Source organism: Blennius ocellaris (assembly GCF_963422515.1).
Source record: "Blennius ocellaris genome assembly, chromosome: 8".
Taxonomy (NCBI): Eukaryota; Metazoa; Chordata; class Actinopteri; order Blenniiformes; family Blenniidae; genus Blennius; species Blennius ocellaris.
The window spans coordinates 17,644,932-17,659,728 of NC_137657.1; the positions used below are offsets into that span (position 1 = coordinate 17,644,932).

The 14,797-nt window shown below is 41.6% G+C and overlaps 1 protein-coding gene across 1 annotated transcript in view; it reads left to right on the forward strand.

The window, feature by feature from the left end:
* Window positions 1–1,374: 1,374 nt before the first annotated feature.
* Window positions 1,375–14,797, forward strand: part of LOC308133119 (neural-cadherin) — a gene marked incomplete at both ends in the record, with an annotated part of 142,047 nt that continues 128,624 nt past the window's right edge. The window contains one exon of the mRNA XM_080500402.1: window positions 1,375–2,341. Coding sequence (XP_080356528.1) covers window positions 1,375–2,341 — 967 coding nt within the window. The remainder of the gene's footprint in view (window positions 2,342–14,797) is intronic.

A 14,797-nucleotide genomic window follows, 5' to 3' on the forward strand; every position in this document is an offset into this window, starting at 1 on the left:
TTGTTTTCTAACAGTATCAAACCACAATTCCACGAAACTGGAAATGGCAATTTTGAGTGCGATGTCCCTGCTGGTTACTAGTATATCACTGCTGTTCATCTTGAAGTGGCAGCCACAGCTGATGTGCCACTCACACTCAGTTGACAGGCATCACTTCCCATCAGGGCGTAGTATGAATTTCAGAGAATTGGTGGACATTATATTGTGGTGCTGTTGTCATAACTGGTGCCCAAAGTCACAAGTCACACATTCACTGGTGTGTCATTGTCAAATTCAACTTGTTGCTGCCATAAAAAAACAAAAAACAGGGAACTTAAATGTTGAATTTATTGTACGTAGAAAATCAGTGGTGGAGTAACAAGGTAATGTGCTTGTGTACTAATCACCTGTGTAAAAAAAACCCCAACAACCTATGTCCTCTATTCATTCACTTATGAATTACATCTTTACAATGTCTCTACTGAAGCTTCAGTTTCTGTTTTAATGTGATCTATTAAGGCACAGGTGATCTATTACTAGTAATCACCTTTGTTCTGCATGCATCCCTGGACCCTGTGCGGTGTAAATGACCTGAGATTATCACAGCAGCCAGATTTGATTGAATATGATCCCACATTTCTCAGTGTCATTATGGGAGAAGGTTTTATGTGACCCACAAAAACTCTCTCTCTCTCTCTCTCTCTCTCTCTCTCTCTCTCTCTCTCTCTCTCTCTCTCTCTCTCTCTCTCTCTCTCTCTCTCCCCCCATCAGCTGGGCAGGGGGGCGGATCCCAACCTGTGTCACTCACCCTGCTCCTGCTCAGTGATTGGTTTGTCTCCTCCGAGGTGGGGGGCGGTGTCGGCCCAGCCACATGGAGTCAGTTGAGTGTCTCAGTGTCCGTTAGTGTGATCCATCCTTCGAAGGAGACGGTGGAGACGCTTTGGTCATTCTAGATCAACTTGGCGCAACAGTAGCATCTTTACTGAAAAATACTTTGAACTGGGCAGTGACAGTATTACTCTGTATAGTATATCTTTAATACTACTTTCATTATTGTGGATGTTTTCAGGTCATGGAATGAAGGTAAACTTTCATTTGTGCGTAAAAATCGTTTTTCGTTGAACTGAAGAATTGGCTTCGTTTTGCGCACTGAATGGACTTCTTCGTTCATCACAACGGATTTAGCTGCTAAAAGTGGAGGTATTTATGGGGGACCTTTATTAGTTTGACTACTTTATTTGATGTTTTTTTGGGACTGTCTTTTTTTTGAGAAAAAAAACATTTTTATTTTTACGCATACAATCTTTTTTTGAATTTGAGTCGCAGTAAGAGGAAGACCGGCTCTGGTGACTCACATTGACTCTTTCCTGCAACTGGAACGGGTTTCATGGAAACATGTCCAAGGCTGGAGCCGGACCAGTTGTCCTCTTTATCCTCCACCTTTTCCTGCGGCTGCTGTTGCTTGGTGTGTCACCTTTATGTCTGTGCGCGCAGCCCGGACATCCAACGCGCTATTTTGGCCAAATAGCGGAGAACTCTCCGGCAGGGACTCCGGTTGATGGAGCAGTGATTGCGGTCGGAGCTGCGGGCTGCCAAGGTGCGAACCTCAATGCCAGTCTGAAGGGTGATTACGCATCGGACTTCAGGCTTGTTCACCGCCGCGGGCACCGGGACTACCATGGGTATGTGCGACTGGTCTCTGCTAAAACTCTGGATCGGGAATTTATAGCGATGTATGAGCTGACGGTGGAGCTGCCACCGCGCTGTCTAAGGAGACCAGCCTTGGTCCAGGTTGAGGTGTCAGACAAAAATGACAACATCCCTCGATTCTCTCGTGGAAACAAGACCGTTGAAATAGACCAGTTGACCCCGCTTGGATCTGAGCTTGCCCGTTTTAACGCAAAGGACGGTGACGCAGAGAGGAACGGACGCATCATCTTTTACGCATCGCCCGAGTCTCACCTGCTCCACGTGGTTCCACAAACCGGACAAGTGAGACTAGTCGGTTCCCTGGTAGGGGTCAGCCAGGTGATTTTACGCCTTTACGTGAAGGACGGTGGAAACGTAGCTTTGATCGGAGAGCCGGTGTTCCTGTGCGTCAACGTCCGCCGGTCCGACAGAGCGCGGAGGATGCCCCGGGCTCTGTACGAGGAACTGACCTACACAGTCACTGTACCAGATCAAGTCAGAGTCGGAGATCTTGTGTTTACCGTGCCAGACCAGAGGTTTGACCAGCGGCGGTTCGAAGTGATATCCGAGGCGGACTCTCCGGTCCAGATCGAGCGGGACTCGGGGCGCTTATACCTGGCGCGCACCCTGCGGGAGCCTGCTGAAGTGGTGGTGAAGATCCACAATGTCCGAGGTAGGAAAACCCTCGTTCTTGAGTAAAATCGCAGATAATACTTGGAAGAGGTTGTTCCGAAGTTTGAGTGCCGCTACCGCATCACATTTTGGCAGATACATATGAATAACTCATGAAATGGAGGACTCAATTTAAGATATCCTCCCTCTTAGTATAACCATAAGGGAATATAATTTAGGTGTGCGCCTGTGTATTTAACTGTGCTCTTAACCAATTTCGTTTGTGCTTAAAACCTGATCCCAGTGGAATCCGTGAAGTGCTCAGAGATGGAAGATAATTTTCCAAAATGCTCTGTAGCCTGGAGTTTGTTAGGTCATATGTCAGAAAAATTACAGTAAAGCTACAACCAAGGACCAATAGCATGCAGAGAGAAATTATGTCTGTTAGTAGTGCCTGTAGTTGATTTTTTTGTGTGTGTGTTGCAGAAAGTTTTCTCTTTCGAAATAATTCTGCTGAATTTTCCTCCAGGAGGCTGTGTGGTGTTTATTCACTGAGCTGTATGTGTGGCTTGTGTTGGCTCTTTTCCAGAAGAGTTTGAATCGACCTTAACCGTCAGCCGGCTACTTTACACGCTTTCATTCATTCCTTACAGCACTCCACACAGAACTCTGCCAACTGTCTGTGAGTGTCTGACAGACAGACAGTGTTTGTTGCCAGCAGGTTGTTAAAGGACAAACAGAATTGACAGTGTTTAGCATGTGAGGTGAGGCAGTGTAAACACATTTCAGCACTTTTCACACACAGGTTTTACTCTCAAAATGCAGTTTAGAGACACACATGCATCATCCTTAGAGAAACGAGGCTTCTACAAAATGCAACCTTGACTGAAGAAGATTGTGCAGATGGAAAGCATTTTTTTTTCTCACAAAGGTACAGAATTTGTTTTGCTCCTGCCTCTGTGAAGCTGCATTCAGATAGACAGAGGTCACTCAACCTGAATGACAAAATAGGTTTCCTGACACCGCTATCAGAAAATACTTTGTTATGTGGTGCTGTAGTAAAGGCTACTTTCAAGTAATGCAACTACATCTATTTGGTAAAAAGAAGCTTTGGAATTAAAAAGAATGTCTTTAGTTACACTCCCATGGCCACAGAGTATGTGCTGTTTCTCCGTCTTTTTCCTCAATCTTTTCACTGTATTTTCACTCTTACCATAGCATAAAAGGAAAAAACAAGTGAGGGAAAAACTTCAACTAAGATTTTTATTTAACAAACTCTAATTTCCAATATACAAAATCAATTGTGTGGTAAATCTCAGACAATATGCAATAGTACTAGTAGTTAGTGGGCATGACCACCATCTATGAAGCTGTGAGACCCCGGTTCATGTTGGGCTGTGGTCGCCTAAAGGTTAGAGAGGTGGACTTGGGATTGGAAGTATAGCAAGAATAAGGCAGAAATGTTGGGTCATGGAGGCCATGTCCAGTTTCCTCATGATTCCTCCTCTTCAACCAACAGGGAAGTGGATGACCAGTGACACACATGCACGCATGCAAGCACACACACACACACACACACACACACACACACACACACACACACACACACACACACACACACACACACACACACACACACACACACACACACACACACACACACACACACACACACACACACACACACACACACACACACACACACCTTCCTGTTGCCCTTCAGTGTGTTTTGTAGGAAAGTGAAGTACCAACATATGTGAGAGCGTCCTGACTGACAGATTGTTAATCCCCTCCCCATCATCCCCTCCCCGGACCCTAACCCCTTACACCCCAGATACCTCCTTCCTCCCCTCACTCTTCAACCCTCCTCACCCCTCCTCCTCCTCCTCCTCCTCCTCCTCCTCCTCCTCCTTGCACCTCCTCCCTTTCTCTAACCTCCACACCCATCGCAGCTCCTCTCTGTTTTCCTCCACTTTGACTTCTGTCATTGGAAACTGTACATGTTCATGGTAGTTATGAAATGTGAGATGCAATTGGCTCTTATGCCACGGAAAACTATCACATTTCTTTTCACAGATTTTTCAAGCTTAGGAGTCACAATCTTACCCATGTGATTGTGCAAGAAAATAAAATCAGAAATTTATACTAGGAAAGAGATATCCAAACACTGGAAATCATGATCTGAGTAAGTGAGTAGAGGGCAAGTTAGAAGGAACAGTGTGACAGCAGAGAGCAAAACCAGTACAAATTGTGATCCGTATTAGAGATTTTAGGTATTGAGTAGAGGAAATATAATATTTAATAACAATTCAATTAGAAAGACAGATAATAGAAAACTGAGGCAAGCTGCAAGATAACTACGGGAAACTCAAAATGTGTTTTTGTTGAAATTAACCTTTTAATTCCTAAACCAAATTTGGACTGTCACCAGTCTCAGCTATCCCCAGAAGTAAAAACCTGGCCACCAGCTGCTGCAGAGTGACTTAAACAAACTGGAAGACATACCTTCAAGCAGCATTAAAACAAGTCAACATATCACCAGTCTGAAATGAGCTGGGGTCTTGCAGCTCTGATCTGTTTGACAGGGTGAAACAACGTCCAGATGCTGCTGCGACCACCGACCCCCCCCCCCCCCCCCCCCCCCACATCCGTCAAAGTAAATGTTTGGTCAAGAGCCTACAGACCTTACATCTGGATGATGGTGGTGGCAGTTTGGTGTTCTGGTCAGATCTGCCTAATCAGCCGATCCAAACTGCATGTCGGCTGTTTATTTGCAGAAATTAGATGTATTTGCTCACCTGGGGCTCCCCCAGGTCTGCGTGCACGGGGGCTGGAGCGGACCAAGGGTCTCCAACGGGAAGTTTTGTTTGTATTAACGCGAGCTGCAGAGTTCGGGCCAGCTCTGGTTTGTGGCTGCAGAGAAAGAGTGGTGATTTGGTGGACACGGCTCTGAGCGTGCTGTAAACTGGCCGGCTGATTGAGGCGCCTGCCTTTCGTCGGCTGTGATTTTGATGTGTGGGAACAAGGTCTGAGCAGAGGCAGCTCAAAGGCCTCTGGTTGGTCAGTGGGCTCAGCAGATGATCTCTGGATAGTTTTAACGGTCTGCTGTCGAAAATCTGAGGCTGATCTGGTCTAACAAGTAACCGATCAACCTTTGTCTTCTCTGAATCATCCTGTTACTGCAGCAACGATACAGTCTATATGAACTGAAATGATTTTGAGTATAACTAAGCATGCACTGGCGCATGTAGCTGATCACTTGTTTTAATCTGAAAAATCTCAGGTAATACTGTATTGTCCTGACTGAACACAGAATGGTTGAAGGTGAACATTGTGGAGCTAATGCAAATTGTTTTTCTCCCCACCCCTAACATCCGGCAGGCACACACGTTCCCACACACTCCTCACCTCCTGTAGGTAATAAATTGTCCACACACGACCCTCACAGTCCACACACACATCTACATCATCGACACGTACACAGGTCTCTCTCACGCTCTGGCAGCTCGTCCATCACCGCAGACGGCAGCGACTCTACTGAATCCGTTTTATCCTTGACTTTTAATAAATGCCCAGTGAACTCACACACATGCACACACACACTTACTCGGGCGTCCGCATTGACACACACACAAGGACACACATTCCTGTTTGGTGTGTGTGTTAGTGGAGGCCATGACTTTAATGACAGCACTAATTTTCCTTTTCAATTTTGATTGTGCTTGAAATGACTTAATTTAGCTGCACAATGATTAGCGCCATAACGAAACAGTCCTGAGGCCAAAGAAAGAGAACAGAAAGAGAAAAGAGACTAAAATAAACCAAGTATATCATCACAGTTAGAAGTGGGGAAAGTGAAACTGGTGAAAATTACGTTCATTTATTACCCGGCAATGTTTTAGGATGCCATAAAATGCGATGCTGTTATAATGGACCAACTGAGACTCACATATAGCCTTGAGGTTTTAGGAAAGGTTGCTACAATTTCCTTTTTTTTTTAAAACATGAAAGTACATTACAACAGAGTATAGGAGTGTGAAAATGTGTTCTCGATGTAGACGCTGGTGAGGATTGTGAGTGTACAGAATGAGTGTGTTATGAATCATTTCTGTTGCTCTTCTTTTCCCTATCATTTTTGTTTGTTTTTAACTGTGTGACCAATCATCTTCCATATTGAGCTTATCCGTTTTTGTTTTGTTGTTGCCAAATTCAGATTTATTGGCAGCGACAGTTGAATATGTTTGATAATTTTTGGTAACATTATTGGGATTCAACGCTCCATCCAATCACTGCACAGTGAACTCAAGCAAACAGACCCAGAAACAAACCATTTCCAGCAGATCGTCTTCATGTGAACAGGGAACCAGGGTCTAAAACACACCAAGTCAGACATTAGCGATTTGCTAATTAAATAAAGGTTTGGTCATCGATACCTATAAACGAGACATATGTTTGTTACACTTAAGCAAACTCACAGCTTCCTGATGGTATCTGTGTAATTGTAGCATGTGGAGTTGGATTCAGTCACTGGGGTGGATGTGTAGCAATACAAAGTGGTGCAGCAGTTTCTTTGGTGCTCAGGTTTTCTGCTCAAGTCCAAACACATGAGTATTAAATTGGTGCCTTTTAATGTCCCATAAGCCTGTGAATGTATGCAATTGTCTCTTTGTGTTGTCTTTGTGATGAACTGGTGGCATGCTCAGTGCACCCTGCTTTTTGCACAATGTCGTAGGAAGAAAGTGTCAAGAAATGGCGGATGACACATTGAATACGCATTGTTCACCATCCACTGTTCTGGATCTGGTTTCTAGTCAATTTTGTGAAGCTTCGGTGTTCACAAATCTCCTGATGAACTTCTTTGTTCTTATTAGCAGCACGTCAGCAGCAGAATGTCTGAGCTGTGTGTAATTAATGCTAATTTCATTTGTAAGTTGCCCACAAGCCCAAATAAAACATGCATCTTGTTTGGTTATTGTGCTTCCTCGTCAACATATGCTGTTGCACACGTGTTATAAGTGGACCAGATCTTCTCTGGTTCAACAAGCGAGTCAATCATGTTGAATTAATTTCAGGAGGATGCGTCTCATGGTTAAACTTTCATGAATATGAAATCAATATTTTAAACTTATCAAACTAACAGCTACGTCTGTCAGATGCAATCCTCAGCACCCCGACTGTGTCTACAGGCTGTGAGCATTACGACCCTACAATACTCAGTAATGTTTGTGTTTCCAGCCAGCAAACACTGATTACAGTTGTTTTTTTTCTCCAAGAAATGTAATGAAACAGGATCCAATAAGATATTACTTCATACCATCCAAAAAAAAACAAAAAACGCCCCAACTCAAAAAAGACCATGCAAAACAAAGGAAGACCTTTCCGAGACAGCTGTCGGTTAAACATGAACTGGTGGTGTGTCGCATACCTTCTGAGTTAACCACAAATACCCATTAACAGGCAAGTAATCATATTTGTTAACTTCTGCAATTCTTTGTAGAGTTCAAGGAAAATTGTGTTTTAAAGAAATCCACCCAATCTCTTAAGAAAGTCATATTATTTTAGTAAGTCTCGATTGTGGCAGCAACAAGGTATTTGGTGTAGTAGTCCAAGTTGGTAGGGTGTTTACGTGGAATATTAAAGGAATCCAGTGAGAAATCAAGCTCTTTGGTGAATTTGTCAATTGTCTGCACATTTTATTACATATAAATGTTTTTTTAATGACACAATATCAGGTGAACATGCCATAATGTTATGATAGTCGATACATTTTCATTCATTCATGCATTCATGCATTCATTCATTCATTCATTTTCATTAGCCTTTATTTAGTCAGGAAAAAACACATAAGTGTGTGCTGGTATAGGTATATAAAATACATTTACAGTGTCGGTGATACTAAAATGTTGTTAAAAACAAATAGCAAAAGACAAATACATGAAATACAATGAAAGTACAGTGCTCCATGATAAACTGTGTCCAGTGAGTGTAGACATTGAGAAGTGGCATTCATATACAGTATATACAATGTCCCCATAGCCCAACATGAACAAGAAAGTGGCCTCAACAAGGCACTTTTTAGACTGGAAGGAGAAGAGTGATCGATGTCAGAAATAAAAACCCAATTTAAATTTTAGCTTTCTCACAAGCTGCTCAATGTGAGGCATAAACGAGAGGGAATCATCGATTGTGACTCCAAGGTATTTATAAGAGTTAACTTCCTCAATGACATGACCTTCTAGGATAGTGATGGGGGTCAGATTTGTCTTTGTAAATGCAACTTAAGATGCATTTTTTGTACTTATAGCAACACTATTTCACTTTATGAGCTGTGTCATCCTCATTTTAAAGGTTAAACACATTTTGTGGCATAAAATGAATAAAGGTTGTAGATATACGATGGATGGATCCAGAAAGGAAGCAAGTTGAAGCACTATACAGAAATAGATCATATGGAGCAAAACTGAGAACTGGTGACCGTGACTCAGATAAACTTCTCAAAGAAGAAAACTTTTTTTTTTATTTACCGTCTCATTAACTGTAATAAATGTGTTTATTTGCATATTTAAATGAGAAAATTGTTCCTGTTGGCTGCAATTAATGCAGCTGCCTGCACACCAACGGGCCTGTTCCCTCATTAAACTGCAGCTCCACTGTTGTTAACTGTTATTAATTGTTTTAGCTAAAATGTGTTTGTGTGAAGTACAAATGCACGTACGCACTCGCATTATTCCACAAACATGGCCCTGGTCTGTCAGGCTTTCCTACAGATTTTCTGTTTAGCAGCCCTGGGGTGACACACACACACACACACACACACACACACACACACACACACACACACACACACACACACACACACACACACACACACACACACACACACACACACACACACACACACACACACACACACACACACACACATTTTTATTCTATTGTCTTTATTTCTGGATTTAGCCTGAGGCCTGAAGCAACCTGCCACAGTGCCACATGTTTGTGTGTGTGTGTGTGTGTGTTTGTTAGAAACCAAGCACTATGGGACTGTGTCCTCAAGGCTGCTGAGCTTCACAGTGATTGTGTGTTTGTCAGTGTCACATACATGATCACACTAGTCTCAATGTGCATGTTTATTTGTTGGTATTTCACTGTGGTAATGTGCATTCTTCTGTGTGTGTTCAAAATGCTGCAGGGTAAATTATTGTGACCGCACACTGAAGCTGACCTTTTTAAAAAGCAACAAAGCAACAGCACACATATAAATAATGGACCGGATTCATCAAATCTAACAGTTCCAACAACTCTGAACTGCATGAAAAGGCTACTGTAACTCTGATGATCCACATGATGTCTTATTATTTACAGCTTAAAGTCCGTGTTGTTTTAATCAATGAGAGTAAAACTGTAATTCAGACGAGTGCCATTGTATTAATGACAGGTTCCTGCTATTTTATCATGTTGTAAAAAAAAAAATCCTCGAATTACTCCCCCGCCTCGTCGATCAGATTGATATACGGTAGCTTAGCATTAACATATGTAGCATAAAAGAGGAAACGTGTTTTCCTGTCTATTTAAAGATAAATGATAATATTCAGTGCAGGAATGATCTCAAGCATAGCTTCAGTACATATCAGCCACCATGCATATGTTTATTTATTCTACTTTGCTTCCTGATTGCTTATGACCTTGCATTTTTTAAATAATTTTTTACCATTTAGATGAGATCTTAGTTTTTATCAGCTCGTCCCTCCTCATTATGATTCCAACATAAGAGATTGATTGGGTTTCATGTAGTTTAGATATTAGCATAAAAAAGCATACAAATTAAATATTTAGCTCTGAATGGTAAGATAGAAAAAGTATTGTGCAATAGGAAGTGTTTGTCTTTCAGCTAAGTTAAAACAATATTCTCATTTTACATCTGTGTTGTTGAACAACACTATTGCTTCCCTATAATCTGCTTTAATTTAGGTTATTAGAAATTATAACATTGTAGTGGAACCTGCATCCTGCTGGAGGTGCTAGAAGGTCTACAGACTATTTCTAAGTTACTTTCCTCTCAGTTTGTCCTCATTACCCTCTCTAGCTTTCCATCGCTCTCCACCTCCATTGTTTCTGTTTTTTCCCTGTTGTCCTAATAGCTTATTGACAGCCAATCAGCTGTGGCCTCAGGCGAGACCGCTCTCCAATCACCAAGTAGGACAAGGTCATCCCATCTGTACTGCCATAATAAACACGCACTGCATGCACTTATGGACTCTATAAAGTTTATTCAGACCACTTCCTGAAGGTGTTTGTATATTTTTGCTGAATTAAGCATCTTTATGTAGTGCAGATGTTTTGACAAGTTTAACCTTTTTAAAGGGGCCATATTGTGCAAAATGGACTTTCTAATAATTTTTAATTTAATTTATATTTATATAATGTAAATATATAAACATAAAAGCTGCCAGCAGCCATTACAGAGGGACTCAAGAGCCACACGTGGCTCCAGAGCTCCCCACCTGAGTGTATGGCTTGATGAGATTTACATTCATTTTAATCGGAAAGACAAAAATGACAATATGAAAAGTCAAGTTGGAATTGCAACGTATTTATCAACTTGAAAGGTCCAGACACACATCCTGCATTTTAGGTGAAGTGACTATAAGTGCAGTGTATCATCATGCTGGACCCACTAAGTCACTGTCTGTCTCTCTTACACATACACACACACACACACACACACACACACACACACACACACACACACGCACGCACGCAGGCTTCATCACCACTTTGCTCTGCTCAGACTATCAGAGGAGATTTAATATGTGTGCAAAATGACACACTGATGATCACACACACCTTTCCCCATTCATTTCCATTTTCTGGTTGTTACCAACCGTTTTCTCAACTCGCTGTTTTCATTTTCAAGCCTCTCTCTGCCCCAGAACCCCCCCATGTGGATCGCTGTGTGGAAATGTAGGGTTGCAGGTGCAGAAGTAGAATGGCAGAAAAAATAAACTCTTCTTTGTGTATTCAGCTCTGCACTTTGCATTTTGTCACTGAAAACTTTGACAAAAGCTGTCCAAGGTCAGGGGCAACCTTTTTTTCATGGCATAAAAACATCGAAGGTTTTAGATAAATAAAGAGATAAATATGTTTTGCAGGCATGGAAAAATACATTTATTACAAACCAGTGTCACTTATATATGTTTTTTCTTCTTCATGACACATTTTCTTTATGTTTATATTCATTTGTAATAATTTGTAATGCAAATTCATCACAGAAAGTCCCATAAGCCCTGACTCAAACTATGAAAACCTTAATAGCAGTTCCACTGTAATTCATTAGTAATATCTCCTTTTCTCTTCAGGACAGTGCAGTCAGCACATCTGTATTTTTCGGTAAGAAAACGCAATTTAAACCCTCAGAAACTGACAAGACTGGTTCAGATGACGCTTCAGTGTGTGAACAGGGATTATATAACAGGAATGAACAGAGATTTCCTTTCTCTATGGTGTAGTGGAGCTGTTCCTCATGCTATCCTGCACTGACACACACCGATAATACAAACTGACTCCCACCCATCTCTCTCTCTCTCTCTCTCTCTCTCTCTCTCTCTCTCTCTCTCTCTCTCTCTCTCTCTCTCTCTCTCTCTCTCTCTCTCTCTCTCTCTCTCTCTCTCTCTCTCTCTCTCTCTCTCTCTCTCTCTCTCTCTCTCTCTCTCTCTCTCTCTCTCTCTCTCCTGATGGGGGATGAATGGGGTGAAAGAGAACAATTATTTACAGTCCGACTTTACTTCTCCTTCAATAACCAAACAAGTTTTTTTCAGAAAAAAAAAAAAAACACCCATCAAATATGCTCACACACACACGCACACACACACACACGCACACACACTTAGAAGCACACCATGAAATGAATGAACTGTAACCTCAGCTGTGTGCATATGTTGTTAACATGTATGTGTGACATGATGCACATCTGTTTTCTGCATGTTAACCCCCAGCAATCCCCTCCCATTCCCCATTAATGCAAACTCGAGCTCTCTCTCTCTCTCTCTTCACACACACACACAAACACACACACACACACACACAAACACAAACACAAACACAAAACCCCTCAGGACTGCTGCACGTCATTGTGTCTGTTTGTATGAGTTGACGTGTCCTCGCTAATTGTGTCCCATCACAGTCTGTAGCTGCTGCTGTTCTCTTGCAGCTGAGGATGGGTAAATAAATAGGCAACCAGATAAAGAAATAGATAAAGGGAGCTGCTATTGTAGCTGTGAACTTCTGGAAATTCTTCCTACAAAACATGTTATGTATAATTCATGTAAAGGCTGCATCTGACAAATTTGATAATTACAGTACTCAGAATTTTCACCATACTGGTTAAAGTTTGGTTTCGAGTGAATCATCTGAATCATTTTCCAACAGTTAGATTTCTCTCAGATTTCTTAGTTGTGGTTTGTTTGCAGTTGGTGCAATATGTATTATGATCTTCCTCATGATCCTTTTAAAAATATCTGGTATAGACTAAAAGAGTCACTCATTGTGAGGTTACATAGGGCCCAATTTAATTTCAAGTTCCCTAAAATAAAACATGTTTGTCTATAAAAACCAATGTCTGTAAAGTTTTCGCTCTGGTCCAGTGCCTTCCTCCAGTAAGTACTGAACATGCATCTAATGCAGTTTCTACATCATTTAATACGAAAAGTTGTTTTTTTTTCATACAAAATAAAATACATTTGAAGTGATGCTTATTAGGTCTTATTTTACCCCATGCCCAATGATAGGAGGGCAGCCACTGTGTTGGAGCAATTGGGATTCAAACATCTGAATACAAGCTTGTTTCTGCCAACACTGCAACAATTGAAGCTTTTTCAAAGTCAAAAACCACAGTCTCGTCTTTGGAAGCTTTATTTTGGTCTTTCCTGTTTCACTACAGGAATTCTCTGTATTGTATACATACGTAGATTTCATGCTTATTGACTGCGATGACAGGACCCAGTTGCACGTTGACCCTGTGAGTGGTAGAGGATAGACGGATGGATATGATTGCTGTTGGGTTGTTGTGGAATGCATTGGGAATGAATGGATGTGGCACCACTGTCACTGAACCTTATTCGTTCCTTTTAATTAATAATGTACCTAGAATATGTACTTTACTTAGTTGTTTTTTGTTGTTGTTTTTTTTACCATTCACCTACTTACATTTCTTCTCAAAACCCAAAGTTTTCCTAAATCCCCCCCCGAGGAGGCAGCCTGCCCACACTCTGAAAACCACCGGTTTAAAACATCATCAGTACCAACAAGACCACAAGCAGTGCAGCCGCTGACCTGTGGACGTGGTTGATAGTGAACATGAGGACTCGGTAGTCTCCTCTTTCCTTTCAGTTACTAACAAAGACGTAAGGCTCGTGCACAGTTTCCACATAATTAGAGAGATATGGTTAACCTTTGCACATTGTCTTGTCTCTCAAGGTGAAGGGAGGGATGTGAACTCATTTAAAGTTGGCATTATAATTAAAGCATGATCTCATAGAGTTAGAGCTTGTGGCGCTGTGGTGGTCCGAACAACAGGAGAAGTCGGAGCCTGAGCTATAAATCAAAACATCCCATTAACCTCCTGTATTGATAGCCGAGGGTTGCCTGACTTTTTGCGCTTGGTTTTGCTTTATTGTCTCCACTTCTTTAGAAAAAAAAAATACAAGCCTCCAGCACAGTGAGATGTTTATAACTCCTGTGAAAGGTCCGAGCGTGAGCATAAACCTAAACTTTGTTTGCTTTAAACATATATAAACTGTAAATAATCAGCCACGATAGAAACATACTCAGATCTTCTCAGGATCCCACCTGAAAGAGGATAAAGGAAAGAAAATATAGGTCTTCCAAATCCAATTCACTGGGAGTAAATTGGAGCAATAAGCATTAAGTGTATCCACTCGTTTTGGGTAAGCAAATAAACAGGTGGCAGTGATTTGTGGTTTCTGTTCATTAAACCTGATAATTAGTGATCTGTAGAATCCCTCAAGGCTGGAACTTTACCTCAGTATTCCTGCGATAAATCAAAAAAATGCATTTCCTCAACCAGCTGCCTCAGTGAAACGGACTAGATTGCAATTGTGTCTACAAACGTACTGCAAAATAAAACATTACAAGATAGTAAACAGTGAAGCTGGCCCTTCGGGGAACAAAAAGCCTGTTGATGTTGAAAGAGTGAAGGGAATACTGATGATGTGTGATAAATATTTTTTTTTTTACCAAAGCAACTTCAAATAGAGGGTAGATTGGAGTTTGACAGACCAAAGAATGTTATTTTAAGGGGGAAAAAAGTGCAGTCTTTAAAGGACTGAGGATGAGAGAAGCCACTCAGCTTGTAAGTGACGAGGGAAACTTTTGAGAATTAAGATGAACCAGAGACTTCAGTGGTTCTCAGAGCGGCGGTGTGTCGTTTTTATCCAGCAGCAGTTTATGACCTTCACTGATCCCTGCAGCGTGGAGAATCACGTTAAAAACCTTAACGTCT